This window comes from Amphiprion ocellaris, chromosome 7, assembly GCF_022539595.1.
Source record: "Amphiprion ocellaris isolate individual 3 ecotype Okinawa chromosome 7, ASM2253959v1, whole genome shotgun sequence".
NCBI lineage: Eukaryota > Metazoa > Chordata > Actinopteri > Pomacentridae > Amphiprion > Amphiprion ocellaris.
Genome location: NC_072772.1, coordinates 27,907,398 through 27,933,523, shown reverse-complemented (window position 1 = coordinate 27,933,523; position 26,126 = coordinate 27,907,398). Strand labels below are relative to the sequence as shown.

The window sequence follows — 26,126 nt, the reverse complement described above, 5'->3', positions numbered from 1 at the left end:
AACCAAGACAACAGATTGTTCTGCGACTTGGATGCCAGTGACTGTATTAAAGCAACAACGCCAGGAAGTGTGAGTCGAGGGAAGATGTAGCAGTCGCATCTCCATTTCTCAACCAGTTGCTGGAACATCCTACCTAACCATTTTGGAGAATCACTTGGTAGAGACTGAAGATAAAATGGCATCCCCGTAATTGCCTGAACCTATGTACTGGAGGCAGGAAGTGATCACATGACCCTGGGAGGTCTAATGTTTGGCCTCTATCATAGAACAGCATCAGCTATTGACCCACTGCAGTAATGACCTACCTTAGGGCTGGCAGCTTCACACAGAGTAATGATGACCCATGCTTGCCTGCAAGCCACTGCTTTTCTTCTCATCGATGCAATTACTGCACTGAGGCATGGTCGGCCAAAAGCCCCCGTAGCAAAGAGGAAGATCACAATTCCCCCGCTGTTCCTCTTACTACAGGTCTTAAAGCCAAAAATAGCACCAAGACCAACGGTGACGGTGTGAAAACTGTAAAGTTAATTGGTTAATCTGTAACAATGAAATGGATATAGGAGATGCTCAGCACACGGGTCGTCATGATGCATTAATTATTGTTGATGCTCATGTGCATGTTTAGCCCCCACCAGTGAAAAATGAGGTGACAAAGGAGGTAATTTCCTCTTTCGCTCAAGATGGTGTGTAATTGTGTGAGCTGCAGCACAGAGGAGGGGAGTTGGGGGGACTGGTAGGGAAGGGTCTGTGTGAGGCTTCTCCCTCCCATTCCTTCTGACAAAGACTTTAATTCACCGTAATTATACAGATGGATTGAAATATACAGCAAGACAGGGAATCACTCCAATTATGCAGAGTTGATTAAAACTTGGACCCCATGCCAGGGTGCTGCAGGAGTATGGGAGGAGTCAAGATGTGCACCATAGAAACACTGAGCACATAAGACCAGTTAATTTATCCTCCACCAGAACCAAAACACATAAGAGGATTTCTGTATCTCTTACAGGACAGAAGTGTTTTACTCTATAGAGCTAAGCTGAAAAGCAACAATGTATAGTTTGATGGTCTGGTGCATAAGCTCAAGAGTTCCTCAAGAGTTGCTCTTGACAGAAGGCAAACTCCCCGTGTTGAAGTTGTATCACCCTTTAATGAAGATGGATCAGTGCTATTCATTTACTGACAACCGCACATAGTGTACAGCACAGCTCATCTCCATTGCATATAACTGCAGCATTTACGCGCGGCAGTGGAGATAAGTCCTTGGCATCTGGAGACCATGGTTACTGGAGGAGAACAAGGAAGAGACAAAAGGCAGGGAGGTGAAAAAAGCAGTAGATGGAGAATAAAAGAGAAACAGACACAGAGACAAAGAGAATGAAAGAGAGAGAGATCACAAATAGGGAGGAATGGAGTGAAAAGGGCAGGACATTTGTCACCCTCTCCTACAGGACCATAGGAAGAAAGAACAATATCATTAATCTCCTGACATTTCAATATTGTATTAACCTTTCTAGTGGAATTCTCTGGGCTCATTAGTCTTTTTTGAGAGGGAGAAAAATAATAATCGATAGAACAAGCCCTGGACATGATCTAGAAATACACTGCAGTCAAATAACATATAACCTAAAGCCAGTCACATGATGTTGCCCTGTCTTTAGCAATCATTGCCTGTATCTGCTTTAAATTAATTGGCTAAAATTCAAACATATCAAATAAAGAGATAAATGAAGGTGAAAGGGTGTGCTCGCAAGTAGGTCACCATCATAAATGAGAAAAACGGTCCCCGGCTCTGAAACAACAGCTTAAGATGGCAACGCAAGCACATCAGCTATGTTATGTGAAGAGAAAAAGGGCTCAAGGCCACACAAAGCGCAATGAACCAACGTCTCATCTCCAGCATTCAGTCAGTCAGCAGCCTGTCAGCATTGAAAAGACAGAAAGAGAGAAAGAGGAGTAAAATGAAGGCTGAACCCCGGATCCTTTAAACTCCACCAGCGTGATCCTCCCCTCCCTGTAATACCTCCACAGCCCACCTTCCATCTATCAATGCCTGAAGAACACCCGCCATTCAAATCACCAGCACTCCCCACATCATTTGACTGAGAAAACACTCTAATTTATTCCCATTATGTGCCCTCGCTGAACATCAAGCACTGCCAGGCCTTTTGTCTATCATCATTGACATCCAGCCTCTATGATTGGTCATGTCAGTGTTTTGTTGAGCGTGTTCGCAGACGCTGTTATGAAAACATGTTGGCTTTTTGAGTGGTGTGATTTTATGTTTGCGTTGGGCATTCCTAACCTTGGAGTCACACTGGTTCAAGGGTTGTTTCAATACTGTCATTAAAGGCCTAACCAACACCTTGGCTAAGACAAGAGCCTTTTAATGGGATTCTTTGAGTCACACACCTACTCTGTGTTTTTGTCTGTGTATGAAGTGTTTTTTCGGTGGGCAGTTTAGCAGAAATCAATTATATTTGTAAGAAATATTGCATGGGACAGGAGCTTGATTTAGAATCCACAGGGTGTCGACACAATAACATAAACAGCTCTGGATATATTAGGCAATTGCAGCCTTGTGTTGCAAATCAGTGAGTTGGACTGCTTTATGACAAGATGGGATTTACACAATTGTTGCATCAGTGTGATTAAGTACCTTGTCAAGTATTTAATGTACTGTGTTAGCTCAGAATCAGACATTACAATCCGGTCATTGTTTCTGTTTTTTTCTATTAAATTTCCAAAAATTTTAGATGTAGATGAGACTGATGGAAATTGCTGACATGATTGTTGTATTATTTGATTGATCTATTTACAGCCAATTAACCACAGATTTAAGAAGAGGTCAAACTGATCAAAAAAGTAATAGTCATACACTATGCAGTCGTTTCTGGCTCTTACTCCTGTCTTAGTTGCCTGAGATGTAAAGTTAAATATAACTGGCAGTTAGACTAAATGTAGAAGGGAATTAAGGTGCATGCACTTAAAAAAAAATGTATTTCAAAGCATTACATAGCTGCGTTAATTAGTGTTCCTGTTTAAAGGTTGTTGAGATCAGGGTGTCTTTTTTTAATCTAAAATGTTGTATGAGTGCAGACCTTTAGAAACATAACTGAATATGGACTGAAATAGTCTATTATATATTATTTAGTATATTAAGTCATCTGGTATTCAGCTGCTCTCTTTTGTTAGTGCTATGGGTCCAGGGTTCAGGTGATGGATTACGTATTCACCTAAAACTTCTTCTCTTTCAAATCCAATTCATATATTATTAAATTCCACATGTGCCCAAACACTTGTGAGCTTTGAAGATGAACAAGAAAATCACCCCAGTGTGTTGATTGCTGTTGGTGTCTGGGTGTTCCGCTGGGCACTCACTGTTTAGAGGTTCACAGATTTTTTTGTGGATCAATTTTGAATTGTAGAAGATAAAATAATGACAAGTTTTGATAAATGTTTGTTTTTGTTTGTGTTTTTCCATTCACCCTTCAAATTTTGGCATGTGTATTGAGTGGTGGCATGCCGGTGAACAGTAATTGCCTACCTGCTCCAAAATGGACCACATAGGTCTGCACTATCAACTGATGCGTTTTTTTGTTTTTTTTTCAGGGCTAATACTAATTATCGGTCATGAAAGACAGACCGATATTTATGTGATAGCATGGAAACTTTAATTCATAACTAGACTTCTTTAGTAATAAGGATTACTATACCTGAATGTGTGTGATTCTAGAATGAACTCTGTTTGCTGTGAGATAAATCGATTGAGATTGACCAGTTTATCTCTTCTTCTTCTTCTGTGGTTTGTCTCTTATTATTCTGTTTTGATAATTATTGTTTCATAATTTTTTTGTTGCCCACTAAGGTCAACATCTTTAAAATATTATGTATTTCTATTTCCCAGACACAGTTTCAGGCTATTCTGTGGCTACCCCCTAACTTACCTGCTAGCTACTGTAAAGCACCTAATTTCCAGATTTTTGTGGTGAAGATGTTTTTTTTTTTTTTCTGCTCAGTCAGTTTTGTCTCTGATAAAGAGATGCATATGTCAGTTAGAGCAGATTGCAAAAGTTAATCTTGTTTTAGGAAGATGCTACAGGTTCTCCAAACAGCATTAGCCGCAGTCTATAAGGAACACAACACCTCCTAGTTATGGCTGTTGCCTAGCACCATTAGCAAAATAAGTTCCAGCAGCAGTGACACTAACAAGTGAATTATCTGGATTTTTCAGTGTAACCAGGAAACTGGGCATGCTTGTGGACGATCATGGCGTTTCTTACAACTTCAGCATCATCTAATTGGCCAGGCCGATAGTTAGTCTATCCCTATCCTGCACAAGATGAGAAAAATCTGTGATGTACAGTAACCTTTGTCAGTATTGTGTTATGCTGCTATAATATAGAACCCAAGTCTTGAAGAGAAAGAATAAATTAAATAATTTTAAACATGCTTTTATTGAACAGATTGCACATAAATACCAAACAAATTAAACATAACATTAATTTAAATCAGACACTATAACTAAGGAACCTGAAGTTCAATTTCCTCTGTAGCTGCATTTAGAAATATTTTTTCTAAGATCGACAAAAACATCTCTTTACATTTCTGTTTCTCCTCTCTCCCTCCTCAGCCATCCTGCTAGCAACTTTGCATTCGCCACAGATCAATTAATCTGAGAGTAGCGAATGGCTAGTTAGACCTTCATGTGATTGGCCAAATGTGAATGCGTGGCTCACATATCCAGGGATTCCATCTGAATGGTGTATGTAATTAAAATTATTTCTCTTATTCTTTGGATGATTTCAGCCAGGCTTTGCAGCATGTATATTTTGCATGCTCATACCACAGTGACGATAAAATTGCGATGTATTGGTCAGCACTTGTGCCATACTGCATGTAATGTATACTGTGTTCATCCAGTGCTGCTTAGTTTTGGTTTTCGACCACTGTTGTTGCACTGAAACTGTGTCTGGAATATATTTTATGTATATTGATTAATAGTTGTAATTATGCATCTTTTCTGACTGATGCGCCTGCAATTAGTTGACCTCTTCTTTCTGTGTGGAGTCTTATGTTGCTTTTTTTCGAGATAACAGAAAGCTGATTATCTCTTACGGCTGACAAATACTGCCCGTTGGCGTTCGATCTATCATAACCCATTTCTGCAGCATTATTTGTTGCATTGATGAACTTACTTTATGCTTTGAAGTCCTTTTCCTTGAAGTGTTTTCACTTTTTTTTCTCTACAGTACATAATTAATGCACCAAATCCGATAAATATATACAACTAACCACTGGCCTTGTAGCAGTGTTAATAATTATCATAAGCACTTTGATAATGACTGTGATTCATTGGTAATATTAAATGTTAGATTTCGAGATGAGCTTAGAGGATGCAAAGCAGACACTGGTGAGGAAAAAGCTGAGGGAGGGAAGATTCCAAGGGACACGAGGAGGCTATATTCCTCTGGGTTAATTGTGCAGACCCCATCGGCACTAAATAAGGATGGTTAGAATGACTGGCTAAGTGACAAATGGATGTACAAATCATCCAGATTACTTCTCGGTTATTAAAAAAACTCACATTTGGCCGGCTTCCACAGTCCCTCTCTCATTATGTCTGGCAGTCTCACCACTGACGGCTATCCTTTACAATAACTCCTCTCAGTTCAGTTTTCACAAGTTGAAACCAGCTTAAGTGTTTAACTTTGATTAAAAACAACTTTTTGTAATGACGTGTAATTGTGATGAGGCGCTTGGCGAGATTGTTAGCCCTAAATGAGTTTTGACTGATTGTCTGAAGAGGTGGCGTTTGACCTGCAGCTGTAGTGTAAATGGCTGTGGAGAGGTGCTGGTAAGCTGTCTAAACACTGTGCACCTGTGACGGCGGCTTCCTCGCCGGCGTTCTTGCAGACGGTTGCGGCGGTAAGATGAGTTGTCAGACAGTGCACAGCTGTTCACTTAATTACCTCCAAGTATGGGAAGGAGGTTAATGAAGCAGTTTGGCGATCAGAAATGAGAGACAGCCTGAATGTGCACAAAAGAAATTAGTTTTTGGCTGCTGGGACGGAGTTGAAAGCAACAGCAGTTTAAATTATTGATTGCAAAAACTGCAACACTGAAGGAATAAAGAAGGAGGAAGTTGAAAGAGGAGGAGAGATTAGTGTGCTTTACAGATTTGTACATGTTTAGCATATTCTTACACAAGGTAATTAGGCCTCATCCTGGCTTTGGCAGATTAGTGAATCTTTTATCTTTGAATGGAATACCTTCTGAGAAATCATTCATTAATTCACTTTAAACTTGATATCCCAGCCTGGTAGGCAGGATTTATTTATTCATTTTTTGTCCTCGGAACCTACTTTACCTGATGTTCTTGAAGGAATATTGTGTTGTTGCCTTTTTAGTGCCATCAGTGGCCCAGTGGGAGTCATTTGCTCTTATCAAGTTTTAACCAGCATATTGTTTATATTAGCAAACAAAAGAGTAGATCTTTAAGGCATTTTCCACATATGTTATTATTGATTATATAATGTATGGAATACAAGTTGACCATTATTTCCCACTAATTTGTATTTCTTTTCAACAACTCCTACGTAATTTCCTTAAAATGTGCTATTCTGGCATTGATACAGCGACCTCTGCCAATCTGTAGTTACTCTTTGATCTCAATATTGAAGGCTAAATGTTGAAAAGTTCTCTTTTAATTAAACATATGTAAAGCTTAAATAAACAAGTGCATTTCAATGAAGGTTTGTGTGGGAGTTTGTGTAATTGACACCATTTTACTGCATACGTGTAGAAGTTCAAAATATTGTTTCTCTTTCTCCTTGATTACTAATAATCTGTATCGATATCAGCCTTGAAAAAGATATCCATTGACCCCTAAGAGGAAATATTAATGCATCTCAAAAATGTTGAATTCCGACTGTTGTACAAACTGTATTGAAACTATCATGAAACTGTAGCCACTAGTTCCATAAACTAACAATTAAATTCTTGTTTTTATGATTGACTAACCTGCAAATTATCCTTTTTATTGCTTCATTAACCGTGCAGTTTATAAAATGCTCTGAGAGTTAATAACTAAATTTTAGTGTTGCAGACATGCCTCTGCACCACAGAGCACACAGGTAGAGGAACTGTGAGGAGCAGACCACAGCCCGTCCAGCCTCATTTTGCATATTCATGCCATTAAGGGGTGAATAACCCTGGCTGCCAGTGTATCCGCTTAATATCCTTAATCACCTGCATCTCATTGTGGGGCCAGGACACACCTCCACTCATTAAAATGATGGATGGAGGCATAAGGGGATGCTCTCCCCTGTTCCAAATTTGTTCTTGTTTAGAAAGGTGCTTATTAGAGAACACCTGGGGGAATGAAGGGGGAAGGGAGCTCCAAAAGCTGAGAGTGAGCTGAGGAGGAAGGTGGTGGATGTTCAGAGGCTGTCAAAAAACCATTATTGAATTACACTGATATGTTTCTAGTTTCACTTTGTCCCTGTAAACATGAAACATCAGCTCAAATTATGTTCTCCCATTTGTGAAGATAATGCTGGACAGAAGGCTGCTCTGCCTTTTGATTAAATTTATTCCATTCTCATAATTTTCACGTAAGAAAATATGATTAGAAACACAAATTGCATGTCCTAAAATGGTCCAAAAAAGTCCAGCAACTGTTGTAATTGACGAGTAGATGCAGATTCTCTCTTTGCTCTGGTGGCTTTCAGCAGAGAACTCGGTCAGCGTCTTGATGCTGCAGCAGGTTGAGGTGGGCAGCGCTGCTCATTAGCTTGTAAAAACAGGACTTCTATTGCAGTTCTTTGAGGCTCAGGAGGGAGTACAAAGGGGAGGAACCATCTCTACTTCTTCATCACTGATGTTTGAATAAGCCAGACAGACAGTGCTTGACATGAAAGACTCCCATAGGCCAGGTTATTTCCTCCGTGAGAACAAGCACTCGGTAGGTCAGATGTAATAAACTGGAACAAATGTATTTCCGTCTCCAATTAGGATAAGTCGCTGTCTGGAGTCACTCTGTGGCTACAGTGTCATCTTCTGATTTTATGGATATTTTGTTTTGTCACATCAGCAGCTACCCCAGCAGCAAGTGAGTGATGAGAAATAAGATGAGTACTGTATTCTCTCTCTTATGTAACCTCATTGAAGCCTCCTTACGCCTAATTGGCAGCAATCTAGGCCTGTCAAATTGAATATAATCCCTTCACCGTTAGTTTCAGCCTCCCTCTATGGCTCCAAATGCCTCTACTGAATGACATGGCATGCTGATATTGTGAGTAATGGAGAACACTAATGGAATTGGCATTAGGTAATACATTTGAATAGCTACAGTACAGAACAGAAATGGCTGTTTAGCTATTGAGCCAAGGATATAGATAGTTCCCTCCTTGACAGTGCTGTTGAAGTACATTGTGTCCTTCTGAGGGAGGCCAGCTCATATTATTTCCCATTAAAATGCAATAATGCTATGACATTGAGCTTTATTATGATACTTTTAAATTATAGCTATAATAAACATATCTGTAAAATGAATTTATTCATTTTACGAATCATTTTCCTATCTCCACAAATGTTAGTTTTGTGTCCTTTGTCTAATAAATCATTAGAAATCACTGGAATCAATAGAAGTTGTTTTCATTTCGAAGGTAAAACAGCAGTATGTTTTTGTAAAAGATTAGGATGAGGCTGCTATGTTTATAGATTACTGTGCATTGACAAAACCAAATGCAGCTGCTTCTTCCAGTGTCTCAACTATGCTTTGATATGAGTGGCATAAACTAAGCTTCCACTGGAGGTTTTCCAGCCACGCCATACTGGTAGGAAACCCGGGGGTAGGCCCAGAACGCAGTGCAGAGATTATGTATCTCACTGGGCCTGGAAACGCCTCAGGATCCCCTGGGAGAAGTAGGAAAATGTTGCTGGGAAGCGAGACGTGGGGATTAACTTGCTTAGGCTGCTGGCACTGCGACCAGACTGCGGATAAGTCCTAGAAAACGGTTGGATAGATGGAAAGTTTTGTGTCTTCAGGAGGAATGAATGACTAGACTTGGGTTTGAGTGCCTCAGAGAGGATAGGAAACTGGAAAATTGTTGAGTGGCATAATAACGCGTTGGTGGTTTTGGGATTTATTGAGATTTAAAAAAAAATAAAAAATCTACCAGGATGATGACAAATGACCAAGGGAACATTTATAGTTTGAACTTTTTTATTCATCTTTTTTTTTTTAGTTCTTTTTACTTTTTTGCTTTACGAAACAAATGTTTGCAGATGTCCTATGAATAAACAACAGCACCCTTTCTCCTTTAAAACAGGGCTCCATCAGCCCTTTCAAGAAAAGAGACCCTTCTTGTCCAATTACAACCTCTCCAGATTCCCAAAGTGACGTTATTTCCTGTATTTGACATTCATTTAAGTGCATTCGTAGACAACATTACCATTTCGATTAATGTGCAATAGCTGAGTTTATGGTCAATGCGAAAAAGATATTTACATTGCAGCTATGACTCACATTAACTGTCTTTTTCATCACTTGAACTTGTGTCAGAACCGGAGAGGGAGACAATCACAACACAAGGAGTCTCCTTTCAAGCACAGCCTTCGTAAACAGCAACCTTTACCTACATCATCATCATCAGGATTAACTAGACTCTTTTGTCATACCTGTTTTCCTCCAGTAAGACAAAAAGGTTAATAGATAGAATGGTTTAAAATAAAGTTTAGTGATTGTGCTTTTAAAACCAAAGTAAAACAAATAACATTGATGACAACACGAAACATAACAGTGCATTACAAAAAAACAAACAAAAAAAAAGAAAAATCCCAAAGTGGCACTTTCTTGGGGCAGCTAAATAATAGAGCAATTTACAACATGGATGGAAATGATAAAATAATTATATTTACTGGCATAATAAAATTAGAATTCGCAAAATAAAACAAGGAAGACAATTTGAGGTACCACGATGGTTAAAACAAGAAAACATCATGTATACACGCATATTTACAGACAGTCCACCGCTCTCTGCTTGCAGCTGTTTTGTTACAGTAACGTCTCACTGTATGGGCTCTCCAAAGTTCTTGTCAAGGCAAGCTGAGTCATGTCAATGTCTGGAGTAGGATTTCACTCCATATTGCATTGGAATTAAACATAAATATACTACTGCGTATTTAGTTTTGAATGCACCATTCTTTTATCTTCAGACACTCTTTCCTTTTTTTTTTTAAATGGACATAGAAAATGATAAGTTAGAAAAAAAACCCCGTTGGTCTGTTTTCCAGATGTAAAGAAACACTACTGATGTACAGTATGATGGCAGCCAACATGATGGTGAAATACTGAGATATTTAAAATCGTAAGAGAAACAATGGTGCTCCACTTGGAAAAATCACAACAGTTCCTCCTTTTCCTCCTCGGTTCTTCAGCTTTCTACCATCTGGATAACAAAGGAAAAGACAAAAACAATGTGGTTAGCATCAATCTCAGGCAATGTTAACTTACTGCAGATACATCAAGATGTGTGTATGTTTTGGCTAATATACAACAAAACCTTGAAGTACACTGATGTGTAGATGTTAGATTCAATCCTCAGAAGGCATGTCATGATTACCCTGCATTGTAGTTGCATTTTACTTTTCTTCACAGTATTCTTGGTTGTTGAGTTACATTGCTAATCTTTGCCTTTGAAACAGGATTCTGGGAGCTGTCACTGACTTTTGGATATGAAATTAATATAGTTGTGTAAACTTGCTGACACTAGAGGAATGTAGTTTTATCTACATGTGGATTTGAATATAATGACAACAGACATCAGTGTTTACAAAGCTAAAATAACTTGTACCAGGATCACTTTCTGTGTATGCAAACAACTATTTGCCATGTAAAGCTATAGTGGAGTAAATGTGTTCTTAGCAGAATAGGAAATCACAAAACCCTCTGTGTGTGTGTGTGTGTGTGTGTGTGTGTGTGTTTGTTTGGATCTCAGCTTCTGTTTTAGTGGTCTGTACCTGATATTAGTACATGCGAGACCCTTCCTTTGCAATTTAAAATTGATTTTAATTTTGGGTTTTACCTTAGCTCCTTTGTTGTAAAGATAGTGGAGTCAAATTCTGCCCTTGTAAAGCATGTTTTAGCAGCATTTCAGGTTATTGTTACAAGACAACCACACAATTTGTGCTGTTCACAAGCTAACCATGCAACAGAAGAGCAGGTTAGCTGAGAATAATGCTACACTTGCAGTTTACTTAAAAAATGCAGTAGGAGACTGGAAAGTGAGCACAGATTCAAATCACAGGCAAATAGCCAGGTCCTGGTAGATATCTGGTATGTGTTCTCAGTACACTGTGAATAGCATGAATGAAACTCATTGTGGAACTGATAAACAGAATCACAATTAAAAATCTTATTGATTCTCTTTATCGCAGAACTTTGGGACCAGTTCTCGTTGCTCAACCTTGTCTCATAAATATTTAGCAACAAACTGTTTTACAAAAGTTATTAACCCAGTTTATGTGTTTGATTTCTGCTCAGTATTCAAGTCTCATTCTTTGTAAAGATACAAAGGATGAGAGTGCTAGCATGGGTCATGGCTTTGGCTGACATTTTTTTTTGTTTTTGCTTTTGTGTAGACAAACTTCCTGGTAAAGTAAATACAAAGGGAAGAGGAGAGGTGTGGCCAATGTGTGTGTTTGTTTTGGTCTGAGATGCAGTACTTTAGCAACCTTCAGTGGTTCTGAGTGTCATACATCACCTTTAAGATAATGTATGTACACATTTCATTACTATAATCATTATGGACAAAGCGTATTGATGGATGAAGCATTACATGTGCATCTTGTTTTCTGTGGTGCTTTCAGAGAGTGTTACATGATGCATTGATATGGTGATGTTGCATTAATGTGATTATGAATCCTACTGGAGTTGAAGTCATACAGTGCAGTATCAACATTTTGAGATCAGGTCAATAACATCTCCTTTATATAACCTTCATTCAGCAACCTTATCGGTAATCATCAACTTGCCATCAATACAGAAACTTTCTTTTGACCAGAAGCTCACATATTTACACTGCGTTATTTCTCGAATTACTTTGATCAGTTCATCCATACCCATGTCAAATGTCCTTTTTGACCAACAGGGTTCTTATAGCTAGAGAGGACAATGAATAAAAGATGGCAAACATAACATAGATATTAATGATAAACATTAACTATTTCTATGAGATGTTTTTATATTTTTATGAAAAGTGCAATCTAGTAGTTCTTGCAATGGCTAAAAATCTTTTTGCATGTCTGCACTGGTATTTTGGACCACTGGTCTTTTGTGATGATCTGGTCTTTGAGGTTGGAGGCTTACTTGGCATCACTTTGGCTCTCAGATCCCTTCACAGATTTTTGATGAGCTTGACATCTGGCTGGGCCATTATAAAATGTTTATATTGTTTTCTTTAAACTATCTTTGATCATATTGACTGTATGTTTCAGATCATTGTGTTGTCCAGTGCCACATTTTTCTGCTCCCTGATGTTTTCCTCTAGAATAATCATATAGTCCTTTTTCTTTTCTCACGATGCCATTCACTTTGACAAGGTTAGCTTTGGTCCATTGGCTGAAAGACACATTCAAAGTATTATACTGCCACCACCATACTTGACCATGAAGATGTTGTTTTTGTAGAGAACATTTCTCCCTTCTTCAGCCAAACAAAAGACATGTCCCTGCCCCATTTGATCACAGAACTGATGACCAAAAGCTTCCCTCTTTGTCCATGCTGGGTGAGCTATTGTGTGCTTGTCTTGCTTAAATGCAGTCTTCCTTGGTTGGTGTCCATGGAGACTAATGTTCTGTGAAGTGTCTGTTTCTTTAATTGTTCAGATTCATCAGGATGGCCTTGGTGGTGATTCTTGGACTCCCATGCTTGCCAGTGTAGACGCCACTTTTGGATTCCTACCACATCCTTTGAAATTTTCATTGTAAACTTTGTTCTACTTTTTGATTATGATTTGGAGGCATTGGGCCACTGGCACTCGATAACACTTGGATATGACTGTCTAGCCTTTCCTCGTCTTGTGAGTAACCACAATTCATAACTTTTTCTTTTTGGTGAATCCTAATAGCAAACTCACCAAACTCTTAGGTTTTACCCTTGACTAGTAACTGAGTAGAGAACTAGAATGTTGTTGAACATTTTTCATATATGTCATATAAACTTAATTAAAAACTGCAACACTTTCAGGGATTATGAATCACTTTAGACCTGCTATTTTGTAGCACAAATATAAAAACAAAACGACAAAGATAGAATACTGGTCACATAATGTTCTAGAAAATTAAAACTAGAGAGGGTATGAATCATTTGGCTATACAAACCTCTATGATGAAGTCTCACTCTGCAATAATGCCTAATGTGGACTGCCTTTGCGATTATGACATACTCATTCCTGAAGACTGGAATCTAAACCTATCTACTGAAATGTCAAACTAGGTTTGAGGTCGTTTGGAACAATGTCACTACTGCAATGTATGTCAACAGAGAGCACTGACGAGATAAATTTTTCTCTGTAAAATATGACAACAGTTGCTTAAAAACAAATATTGCAAGACTTTTTTTGTGTGTGTTACGTTACCTTGTTGCATGTTTTATTAAATGTTCATATAGATAAATCTGCTAGAGACAGACATGCAGCTGAGAATTCTGTACCTCTAGCTCTTCGTCTCCTGGTTGGAAGGCTCCAGAAGTGTTGAGGCCCAAGTCTGCAGGGTTCCTGCGGCCTCCTTCTCCTCTCCGCCGGCCCCCTGAGCCCCTGGAGGACATGGAGCTGGAGGAGCTTGGGTCTCGAGGGCTGTTGACTGTGGGGAACTGTGGTCGGCTATAGGGCAGAATGTCCTCTGAACCTAGAAATAGAGAACAATTGTAGGAAGAGTTGAGACTCAGTATCCTGGCCATTGCACTGAAGGACTCCTTTACACTGTACAGGTCGTAGTACCTGCGTGCTGGCGCGCCTTGTTGGCAGTGCTACCCTCGTGTTTATTCCCTTTCCCTCCATGAGCTGTCTTTTGTCTGTCCTGAGCGTCTTTGCGTTCAGACGAGCTGGTTCTGGTGTCTGAGCCCTCCCGGGGCCGATAGCCTCCCGTTCCTCCTCTCTTGTCTCGACCCTCACCTGCTTTAGGGGAAATGACTCCCCGACCCTCCAGGGCCACCTTGGAGGGGTGTGTAGGGGACTTAAGCACTGCTGGAGGTGGAATGGGTGGAGGTGGGAGATCTGAAAGATAAACAGAGGAAGCAAAAGCACATTACCCACAGACATTAAAAATAAGTGTTTAGCTAATTATAAAAGACTGGATAACGAGAATCTGTGTACTCTTGAAATGTCAGTGTGTATCATCTGTCACTCAGTTGTCTCACACCTGTAAGGTGATACACAAACACAGCTGTGGTATGTGTACATACACCCGGAGCTGTGCACACAGATATGCTTCGAACAGACAGTAAACAGAAGTGATGACATTAGAGGCGATGAATCTGGCTGGAGAGTTATGAGATTTGAGAGCGAGGCAAGAGGGGAGTGTGACGGTCAGCAGCTGGCTCTCTGGCCCGCTCGACTTCCCCTGTCGATGAATCAATGCTGCTTGTCCTTGAGCCATTATTCATATGAGGCCAGCCAGTGGGTTCCCTGGCCTCTCACACATCACACAGCCATCTAAACAAAACGGCGAGTGAAGAGCCTTGTCTGCTTGCAATCGATGGCTTTTCATCTTCTAATCAGCTTCCAACCTGAAGGACAGTTTTGTTGCCAGCAGACCCGTAATCCACATAGGATTAGAAAGTTAATAAACATAGTGAGTGTCAGCTCTTACATTTTTCTTGATCCCATTGCCAACCATACTGACTTTTAAGATTGTACAAAACTGGACTTGGGAGAAATCAAAGCTCTTATTTCCTTCTTTTCTTTTTTTTTTTTTTTTTACACATACAAGGCTAATGGGGCAGGTGATGTCTTTGCTGCGTCTTGTTGGCGGAAGCAGGCAGCTTCAATGCACTTTTCTGATTACCCTCCACCTTCATCCACTCCCCCTGAATACAAAAGGGGGACAGTCAATATCATACAGCAGAGAGGCGTCTGCAGTTTTTTAATATCTGTCTTGCCTCCTGAGTTCTGCCTCAGTCAGAGTCCGATCAATGCCACAGTCTGTGAGCTATAGCTCTCTACAAGGGAGGAGCATAGCGCTTGTTAGATTTATGAGGAAATATCGGCGAGGACAGGGCGCAGGTCTGAAAGTGTCTCTGAGCTTGCCAAGGAGGATGAATCTGAGGGCCTGGTGGTTAATTAGGTAGACAAGGCTGAGACAGATCAGAAGAGACAGGAAAGGGTTAAGTTCAGAGAGAAGCTAGACAAAGGCATCAGAGTCAAACACAGTATGAATCATGGGGGGAATATAACGTGGGTGTCTCCACATCCACTGTGCAAACAAGAGTGAAATGACTAGGTCAAAGAGGGGTAAGCAGTGGGGAAGTGAGACTGTTGGGGTGTAGGGGGGTTGACTCCCTCACTGGCTCGCTTGTTTTTCTGCCTTTTTTACTGCCTCCTTGGCTGATAGTATTTATGTGTAGTAATAGTGATGCTTCCTGGATAGTAGTCTTAGTCTGAAGTAATTGGAAAAGGTACAGAGGCATAAAACAAATGATAGAACACATAAGAATGCACATTACAGACATGGTTCTGTTCTTTGTTCTAAATTTCATTAAATCACCTTCCGTCACCTATCACCTCAGCACCAGTATTCCAGACCACAAACAGGGAATGTAGGTTGGGGGGTAGGGGTGGGGATAGGGGGAGGCAATAACCTCCAAATGAAAAACAATCCATTCAGATCAAAAGCAATCAGCAGGAGGACTGATAGACAGAACTGCAGAGCTGTCAGTCCACCCCCCCACGCTGCTCAAACAAAGACTGAGGAGAGTGGAGAGGGATGGAGAGATCACTCCAAAGGGAGGGGCAGTGGATGGGGAAGAAGCCAGGATATAAGGATGATGGCAGGAGGCGGAGGTTTGGGTGGGTGGGGTTGGATTTTCTGCAGTGATATAGCTGGTCTGGCTCCCAGTGAGCTGGATATTAAATCTCCCTGTCAAGTGCTTCCAACACTCAAGGACACCTGACACTAAGAGGAGAGCCAGCTCTGAGACAGCACATACTGTACACACCAGAGTGAGAGCGTGCACACACTCACATCCAGATAAACTTAGGGGGGAAAAAAACAATCTTTCCACGAGATCAAAGCAGAAAGGAAACAGGGAAAAAAGGGGCTTTCCACTGGTAGGTTGTAAAGACGCAGTAAAAAAAAAAGTAAATTGCTGTTTTATTTAACAAGGTTAAAGCTGTTCCTTCTGTGTACAGCTGTTCCAGTATTTAGCCCCTGTTTGGTTTATGTTTGGCCCCTGTTGAGTAAAAGGTGGCTCTTCAGTGTGAGCCAGAGCACCTGGATCAATTTCATTAGTGGCTAAAGTGGAGAGACATCCCAGTGTCAGTATCGCCAGGCTGGGCAGAGCTCCCCTGAGACAAACCCCCTTCCAGTCTTCCCACCATGGCCCTGGCCTCCAGCCCACCACTCGCCCGATCTGTTCAGCACTGCCACAGATTAGGAGAGATGCCATGTATGCATGTGCATAAACATGAGAGAAAATGATTAAAACTCTGGCTCACAGCACACCCATACTCAGTCATTTACGGACAACACATCACGGTAAACTGCCCTTTTCCCATCCATATCTTTACAGGGCCGAGAGGGAGGCCATCGATGCAAACTGGCCATCTGTGTACTTGTGGCATCCAGCTAACCTGCTGCTACTACTCGTCTCTATCAAGTTTTTGATAGCGGATACTTTTTTTAGACACTATGCAGTATCTACAAGGGCTGAACAATTTCAGGAAAATATCCAATTGTTATTTTCTGACATGTTGCAGCTGCAATTGGATTTGCGACATGTATCTTTTATTTATTTTTGTTGAAGTCGGGCTTTAGTTGAATATTTAATGTGCAATACATTTAAAATGTGATGGTGCATTATGATGAGATACCATTAAAACCATGACTGCCACACAAAAATGACGGCATGAATTTGTAAAACCATTGGCACAATAGTTTAAACCCTCAGCCAGACACACTGTGTAATATCTGTCTGAAATTGCAGCCTTTGCAGTATGCTCATTGCATAGTTTCAAATTACGACTTTACTTAAAATCAGTTTATTGTTCAGCACTAATTTCTGCATTGGATAGAATAACACAGTTGTTTTTTGTTGTTGTTGCTTCTGTCCTGCCAGAACCGAAACTTCTGTCATCTGTTTAGATTAGTTGTTTGGAAATGTTTGGGTTGGACAAAATACATATTGGGAGTAATTACCACCCTGCAGCAAACATACACACAATATGAAACTATAGATGCTTTTTATTTCTTGAGATTATAAAAAAGTGACATGTATGCAAAACAAATTCATAAATTCATCAGGTATAAATTGACTTATTATGGCAAGTGAGACAGGTCAAGACTTGCCTTTTCACAAGATTAAAAAAAAAATGTAACATTTGAAGAAAGGCTCACGCTTAGTATCTGTTTGCTGCAAAGGTTGTATTTAATCTCCCTTACTTGGTATTCATCATCTGGGGAAGAATCTGCAAGAAACAACATGAATATTAAACTGGCATATTTTAATTTAATTAGATGCAATCATATGTGTACCTTCATTGAAGGCATCACGCCGCTGACTCCCAGGATGACCTGCAGGATGCTGTTTCTGCTTTTTAGGAGGCCTCCTGTGTACAGCTGCCATACTCATGTTACTGTCTGTAGACACCGGGCTGCCAGGACGGTGGCCTGATGGGTTTATTTGGTATTTTCGTGCTGAATAAAGAAATAGAACAACAGTTTACTTTTTCAGCTCTTCATATTCTTGCAGCAACTTTTCTTGTGGAAGGAGCTGGCTTTACCTGAAGCTCCTCCAATGTCTTGGCCCTGTGAATTGGGGTACTTTGCCACCCTGAGGCCCGAATACTCTGCAGCTGCAGCAACTGCTTGAGCAAAGTCGGCGTCTGTGAAGAAGGATCCATCTGATGAGCTGACTGCGCTGGACCTCCCTGAAGAGACATTATCCTCTTCAGAAGCTGACCCCCATCCATTGATCATGGAACCGGTCACTGAGCTCTCTAGGTCGCCCATGCTGGATGCAGGCGTCTGTTCGAGCCCTCGTAGCAGCAACCTTCGCGGATGCATCTGGGGATGGTGAGGGTGTGTGTGGGGGTGGGTGTGGTGGTAGTGCATCTTAGCCACCTCTGCGTCTGTCTCGTCGCCGTCCTCCTCTTCCTCCAATATATCCTCCTCCTCCAAACCGTCAATGTCCAAGGCCAACGGGCTGCTGATGTACCCATATGTGTGTGACGGAGAGAGGGGCCTCGGAGGGGGTGGTGGGCTCACAGCATGGCGTCTGCAAGAAGTGACAGACGCACGGTGTCAGTGCACCTCAAATGTCGAATATTTTGGATAAATTAGGCATTAAGAGTACCATGGGCCAGAAATTATAGGACATTAATGCTGATTTTACATGTTTTAGCCAATTAACTACAAATCACATGCACTTTTCATTAATGCTGATCATTTACTGAGGCGGCGCTAAGCTTACTGGAAGTTTAAGTTTTGTGAGTTTACTGCAGTTTTGTCCAGAAAACTAAAACTTCAATGATGTCAATTTGTTTTGAAGTGGTTTCTGTCTGGCACTTATATTCTGAATTTATTTTGTTTTTGTTGTTACCTTGGGCACAACAAAAGGCAAGAGATTTTCAAAACAGCTGCATTACCACAGTTATAATAACACTGACAAAAAAAGGACTACATTTAAACTGTGTTTCTTATTTCAAACAACTTTTGAATCACTTTTCATACTGCACTATTTAAATGTTCATGTTGTACTGAAATCAGCTGTAACAAATGACTCCCTGGAAGGTAAGGCATCAATGAAAAAGCTAAGATATGATTTTGATAAGTGGCATTGCAATATACAGAATTTGGAGTTAATGGACTCAATCATGGAAAACAGCTATGAATTTCAAATGCATGGGAGATCTCTATTTCTTTATGAGGCTTTAAAGAATAGATATATTTCCTGACTACTCTTCTTTTGCCATTTGTTATGCTTGAAGACAGCTTGGCGTGTGGGTGTACCTGCGATCATGGCTGTCTGGTGCATCCTGGAGCATTGGCTGCATCTCCTCCTGGGGTGAGGGGGTGAGAGTGGCTGTGGACTGGTGACTGTAAGATACTGCAGCAGGGGAAGAAGCTGCCCCACGGATGGGAGGAGTAGGACCCCTCTCCATCTCCTCCTCCTCCTCCTCCAGCTCATCAGGCTGCAGGTACATGTGAGAGGGGGGCATGGGGCACTGCATGTCTGGATCACAGCTGCCAACAGAGACAAACAAGCCCTGTTACTGTCATATCACTCACTAAAAACATGAGTGCTTTTATATATTGAAGTCAGAAAAAACATGCACTAAATATTCATGCCATCCTTCTATCAAGCTTTGGCATAGACCTAGCACTAATAGACAGAAAACCCTTGGGGCAAATGCTTGGAATGAATGTAAGAAAAGGGAGAAAAGGCAGGTGGAATGAACTTGTGTTTAAAAACAGTGTGTGCATGTCTGTCAGATTCTGTGCAGACATGTCCCACCTTTCTTCCATTGATAAGGAGTACTCCTCTGTGCTCCGACTTGGGGGTGGGTTTGCAGGAGGAGGGGGCAGAAGGTCAGCCCAATTCATTGTGCTTTGTTTGGGTAGTTTGGGGGTGCGCACTCCCTTCTTTTGACCCTGACTCCCTGCTCAGAAAAGGAAAAAGAAAACAATCAGTCACAAGACACCTACAGATGCACATACTTATATTCCCTTTGTCTCTGAAAAACACATTAATTATTAATGCTGAAGAAATCACAAGGTAAAAAGAAAAGAATTGACAGGAGATAAAATTAACATTAACAAGGCTGACTGACAAAGAAAAGCTTATTTTACACGTGTGAGTGCAAAGGCTAATGTAACCCTCCACTTTATGCAAGTGTGCACATACCTCGCAGTTATTAAATGACGGGAAAATTCTATAAAGCACAGCTATTTCCTTACAGGGGTAGAACCCAGTGTCATGAGAAAAGGTAGGAAGAAAACGACAGAAAAGGGTTCAATTAATGCCAAACTATTAAAATTGTGAACCAATGAGCTGTGATGTGCAGTGAGCACTAAAGGCTTCTCCTTAATGGCTTGAACTTCAAACGCAATATCAGAATGGATACATGGCATTAAGGTGGCAGTGTTGCATGCCGTCTGCAGTGTGTTATCATTTGTCCTTGTCCACAGACAGACATTGAGGCCCTGATGAAATTAGGCTGCTCCATACTGGAATTAAAGTAAAGCCAATTAATGGAAGTAACACAAAATAAACAAGGACGAACAGAAATAAAATACAAAGCAAAAAAACAAAATAAAAAGAATAAACGAAAATGGATTCTTTTATCTAATTTGCCTTAAACATCCTTGGATAACCGTGCACTCGGGAAACAAAAGACACGAGCAAAGCCCTGGCATGGCACTCATGCCTTTGTTTGGTAGTATTGTTGTTAATTCCTCTTCTGTTTTTACTCAGCAATTTTCCTCTCGGTGAAGGTTTCTCCTCAAGATAGGCCAACGTTAATCAAATTACTTATTATTTAAAGCATACTTTATTAGTGTCTCAAAGATTTATTGCCTTTGAGGGAAATTGGAATTTTAAAATAGAGCTGGAGGGTGTATGTGATTATAGGGCTCACAACAATAATAGGCTGTGAATATACTTGGGCAGTTTAATTAAAAAGGGCAAAATATCAAGAATCAAACTCCTAATGAACTCTTATTTTATGAAAAGTGCTATATAAATAAATTCTGATTGTCTAAAAATTCTGGATAAACTGATTTTTGTAACCTCTGACTGCTCATCCTCAAGTTAGTCCTGTTCTTTATGCCCCAAACATCTTACCAGAGGTGCTACTGCTGCCTCGGTCAGAGCTGTTATAGGAGCCCCCAGTGTGGCTGTCGTGGGTCTGGTTGTAGGGGATGGTGGCTGGCATGGGGCTGTCACCTCCTCTGTAACGGTCTGGTTTTGAGGAGAATTGAGCATATGGTTAGATCAACCCCAGACTCACATCTTCCCACCTCAGAGACGCTTAAACATCCACTTTGTAATGAAGGATAACACAATAATTTACCACCACTTCACATTGGAAATGTGAAATCGTGTATACAGTGAGATGGCATTACACATGCTAAGAGGCATGCAATTCATACATTAGGATTTTCAGGCGAGTATGTGAACACATGCAACATCTGCACAAAAATCTCCAAACTATCACACCAGATGTCGTTCCTTTCTGCAGGTACAACAAGGTGATGATAGCTTCACTCAAAGCATCTAAAGATCTTTGAGTTATCTTTGTCTTTCCTTTAGAAAGCTGACACCGAAGGTAAACCCTCACACCTGCCTTCATCACAAAACGACATCCCAGATACCATAAGATGACAGCAATTCAAGCCTGTCCCACATTTAGCGGCAAAGATTATACATGATTGCATGGAGGGGTGATGAGGGGTTACATGAATGCCATACAGACAGGCAGGAAGAAAGAGTGATGATGTCTATGTTGACTGAAAAGGACTGAGGCAGAGCCAAAGGGATATATGAGCATGAAACTCTTCTACAGGCATCCACAGCGTGGCTGAAAAGAGCCAGGAAGAGGAGAGAACAGAGGAAAAATCAAGTGGAGGAAGATCATAGCTCGGAGTTGACCTCTCTAACCATGGCTGCTGGGTATTCCACACACTCACCCTTGTTCAGCTTGTTTTGCTCCATGATGTTGTACTGCAGCTGGGAGCCGATTTCCTGTTTCTGCTGCTGGACTGAGGTGGGCTTCCAGCAGTGTTTCTCATTCACCTCCCCTCCAACCCCAAGTCCGCCTCCGCTGCCTCCGGTGCCTCTGTCCGAGTTTATGTTGTTGCCCAGGATGGAGGACTGGATGAGCTGGGTGGTGGCGTAAGGTGTCGGCTGGCCCCCTGGACCTACAAAGCGTCCATCTTTTAGGTTGGGGCTGTTGAAGGTCTTCATTTCATTGATCTTGTTGGACAGGTCTACATCCCCATAGACTCCTGACTCTGGCACCATGAGGTTGGTCTGCTTGTTTTCCATCTGGTTGTTATAATTGGCGATACAGTCGGCTGGAGGACATGAGGAGGGTATTTAGTCAGTCTTTTCTACTGCTGATCAGCTTAGCAGCAGTATGTCAGCTTGGTATGAGATTTTAAACAATAGGGCATCATGTGATCTACTGTAGAGCTGAAAGTTTCATTTGAGAGGAGTGAAAGACACATTTTTAAGCATTTTAAAGAAACACTGCAGGGAGATTTCTGCTATGATTTTAAGTCTCATTTTTGTTTGCCAAATGATGATCTGCTTGCGGCGAGCGACACAGGTGGTGTTGCACCTTTCTCACTTAGTCTCTTGTCAGTCTCACCAATGACTTAATGTGGGTGTCATCTGTGTTCTTTTCCATCTGATGGCGGGAGCGTCTTTGCTCATTGAGAGGGACAGAGAGACATGTCTGTATCAAAGACCTGGAATGAGGCACGCAGTAAAAGCACAGCTCCACTGACAGATCCAATTTTCCCTGGCTCATAAAATATTCAAATCCTCCAGCAGATCTGAGAGCCAGCCTTGCGGTAAATACCAAGGACGGCCATAGGTGCACGCCGCTCGTGCCGCGCGCCTCACATTTCAGCTGCACGGAACAGCTCAACACTTCAAAGGTTGATGTGTGAAAGCGCCCCTATGGCTCAGATAAAGGGACATTAACTCCCATTTCTTTGCTCTGTCACCTAGTCAGTGATCCTCTTAATGTTCACAGAGTTTAGGGTTGGCATACACACAAAGCATGCGTCTGGCAAGCTCCTTAGTGTCATACACTGGGGTGTCATGCGAGGAGTGAGGGCTGCCTTTAGCCTGTTATTCCCTGTTAAACATCGCACACCATGTTAAGGTAGAGTTAAACACTTCGACCTCTGAGGGGTGATTAGCACAAAGAAAAACTAAACTTGACTATAAAGTCCACAAACTGAATTATTAATCCTCATTGGGAAGGGGTTTGAAGTCGGGAGAAACTATTGAGTGGCTGGATGGATATTAGGCCGAACAGCTGGACAGGAATTATGTGCTGCCCTTAAAGGCATAGTCCCAAAGTGCATAATTTAGAACATAAAGCATTTCATTGCAGAGTAACTTTCCAAGCATAGGGTTGTTGGTCATGGCTGAAAATGAATCCCATTAAGCCCTATGTCATGCAGGCTGGAGTTTTTGCCTCCCTATTTCAGATAGATCACTGTATATAAGATTCTAAGGGCGGATTTGCTTCTCTTTGTTAACAACTGTACTAGTGCTAAATAAACTAAAAGGCCACCTGCTGGCATTCCATCTCTTTCTTCCTCTCCACCTACCCTACTTAGCTTGATCTCGCTCTGCCCATACATCGCAGTGTATGTTTTAGCATATACTTATGCTTCATCACTCCTTTCTTCTCCTTCCATCTGCTCTTCCAGGTGCACCCTTCTCCCTCTATCGTTCTCTCTTTCTCTGCTTCTGGCCATCGTCTGCAGTCCAGCCTTGACCTCTTCGCCCGCTGCACATTTCTTAAATAACTGAGCACTTAGGGGAAATTACATTACCGGCTATAACAACTGTATGGAAATCAGCAGAGCAATTCGATTAGCAACAGAGTAGAGCTATAAGCCCTGCTCAGTGTGCTCCTTTTATTTCCTGCCTAAAACAGCTTTACTTTAACCTCAGATAAATCAAACACACAAGCACACAGCCTCTCTTAATCCTAATATTTCTCCAGGTTTTTCTTGTGGAGACCTACAGAAGGGAGAGATACACAGAACAACTCTCCAGGGAGCTAACCTAGATATCAGATTTTACTTCCTTTTGCTCTGCAGATTCCCCCAGCTCCTACATGTCTTATCTCTACAGTTACTTTGTCAAGGACTGCATCATTGCCTTTGTGGGGAGTGTTTATTTTGGTTGCTGCCTACATGCAACAGGGACAACACATACAGTACATACCTGGTCGACTGTATGTTGCCAGGTTGCTGTCGCTGTTGCCGTTGCCTGCAGTGCAGCAGTTGATGCTGCAGTCGTTGTGGTTGGAGCAGGAGTTGGGCCACGTGTCAGCCAGCCAGGGTTGAGTGGCAGATTCCCCAATGTTCAGTAAACCAGGCCTGAAAAAAAATAGGACCAAATTGTTAACAATAGCACGATGCTAAGCCAACACCACAATGACATTTATGTGAATGAACTGAAGCTCCAGCAGTAACATAATATTTGAAAGAGAAGATTATGTGGAGTTTATTTATTCAGCTGAGAATACGAAAACTAGAAATCCAGCTTTAGTACTTTTTGCCTTTTGGCCACACACAAGCTCAGGGAGCACATTAGGAGAAAAAAAAACCTCAGCTAAATAGATTGTGTGTGCTCGACTTGCCCACAGCCGATGACACTTTCCCTGAGCCCTCGTGAGCATTAGCGATCCGCCTGGATTAGACAGCCAGATAAAATTCACTCACAATGTTGCGAAATGCACGTCCTGAACAGTCAGTGAACCAAACGTAGATTCCACTGTGTCACACAATCTCTCTATCATTTGAAAAGTTTTTTATAGCTCCACAGAAGGAGAGAAGATAAACTTGAGCAACCAGACAGGGAAACCCACGCGGACTAGTCCTTTATATCACTGTCTCGCCATCCATCTCTATTCTTTCCATGTCTTGGCTCCTGTTTCTTCAGCTTTAATCCCAATACAATACAAGATCGCTTGTTCACCGGGATTCTACTGTACAACCAGACCTCAGGCCAAACACAAAATGTAAAAAGAGAAGACAATAAATTGTCTCCTATTGCAGATGAAATGAATCAATCTAACATACAAAGAGAATGCAGGCTACTCGAGCAGGGCCATATATTGTTTCAGTATTCAAATATCCACAGAGTGACTCCCAGTTTGCATATCCCAACACTGAATTAGCATTGAATTACATTTCCTCATTCCCTCTTAAATGACTCATTTCTTGGATTCATTTTGGGTAATGAGCACATTTGTCTTGTACGGCCAAATACAATCTCACAATAGCTCCTCAATCAGCCCGGCAGTTGTATGTTGATATTGAACGGCCATTGTCTTTGTGCTGAGCTGACACAGCCATGCTGCGTACGGGATTCAATCATACAACTGGGTAATATGATGAATATGGATTTTTGATAGCTGCGAGCTAATTATTCATTAACACATGAACAACATGCACATACACTTTCAGTGCAGTTTTGTACTCTGAGCAAAGAGTGGATAATAAATAAATGCATATTTTCTCCTTTTTTGTTTGCGTTTTCCATTTACCAGCTACATGAAAACATGCCAGTCGATATACAGACATCTTTTGGCAAGTTGATGTAGTGTTTACCAATCCTAATTCTCTACAGTCTCACCATTTGTGCACAATGCACCATTCCACAACATGAGGAGGTGTGTTGCTGCCGCTGCTGCATGTATCTCCATTAATGTTTTATGGTGATGCTATGGCACAGCCTTGTGGTTGGATGTGGCTCTCCACCATATGGGATGAGGATGGGCTCCTGGCAGACTATATGGGGCTTTGTTCCTGTAGTATTATCACATGCTTAATGCACCTCTTTACCCGTCCTCTGCTGTGTGCTACTTTAGAAAAGGCACAGCACTCCCCCTAGTGTTTGTCAAAGAGAAGTACACCTGCCCAACCCTATTCCTTTATTCAGGAGATTTACCGTCCATTTATATTTGAGATTAAATTCTAATCGTCCTTCAGGTTCCCAAAATGTGATTTATATTTGAAATATCACTTTCTAAAAATGAATTCTTACCTTCCGGCACTGCTGACTCCTTCTCCACCTCTTTGATATGCCACTGAAAAGACAGAAAATCATGAGTTCACCACTGTTGCACGTATCACCACATCATCATCCTTACCAC

General features: G+C 41.2%; 1 protein-coding gene across 9 annotated transcripts in view; it reads right to left on the bottom strand.

Annotated features, from left to right (window-relative positions):
* Positions 1-9,208: 9,208 nt before the first annotated feature.
* robo1 (roundabout, axon guidance receptor, homolog 1 (Drosophila)) overlaps positions 9,209-26,126 on the bottom strand; it is a 234,593-nt gene continuing 217,675 nt past the window's right edge. For 8 of the 9 annotated variants that reach the window (XM_023274743.3, XM_023274745.3, XM_035950236.2 and 5 more), the window contains 11 exons: positions 26,018-26,060; positions 24,191-24,345; positions 21,907-22,293; positions 21,062-21,178; positions 19,733-19,877; positions 19,228-19,461; positions 18,000-18,493; positions 17,752-17,913; positions 14,001-14,276; positions 13,715-13,908; positions 9,209-10,451 (listed from right to left, as the gene is read on the bottom strand). In XM_023274743.3, coding sequence (XP_023130511.2) covers positions 10,437-10,451; positions 13,715-13,908; positions 14,001-14,276; positions 17,752-17,913; positions 18,000-18,493; positions 19,228-19,461; positions 19,733-19,877; positions 21,062-21,178; positions 21,907-22,293; positions 24,191-24,345; positions 26,018-26,060 — 2,222 coding nt within the window. In that variant the 3' untranslated portion in view covers positions 9,209-10,436. The remainder of the gene's footprint in view (positions 10,452-13,714; positions 13,909-14,000; positions 14,277-17,751; positions 17,914-17,999; positions 18,494-19,227; positions 19,462-19,732; positions 19,878-21,061; positions 21,179-21,906; positions 22,294-24,190; positions 24,346-26,017; positions 26,061-26,126) is intronic. The other variant, XM_055012164.1, reaches the window with a different exon arrangement.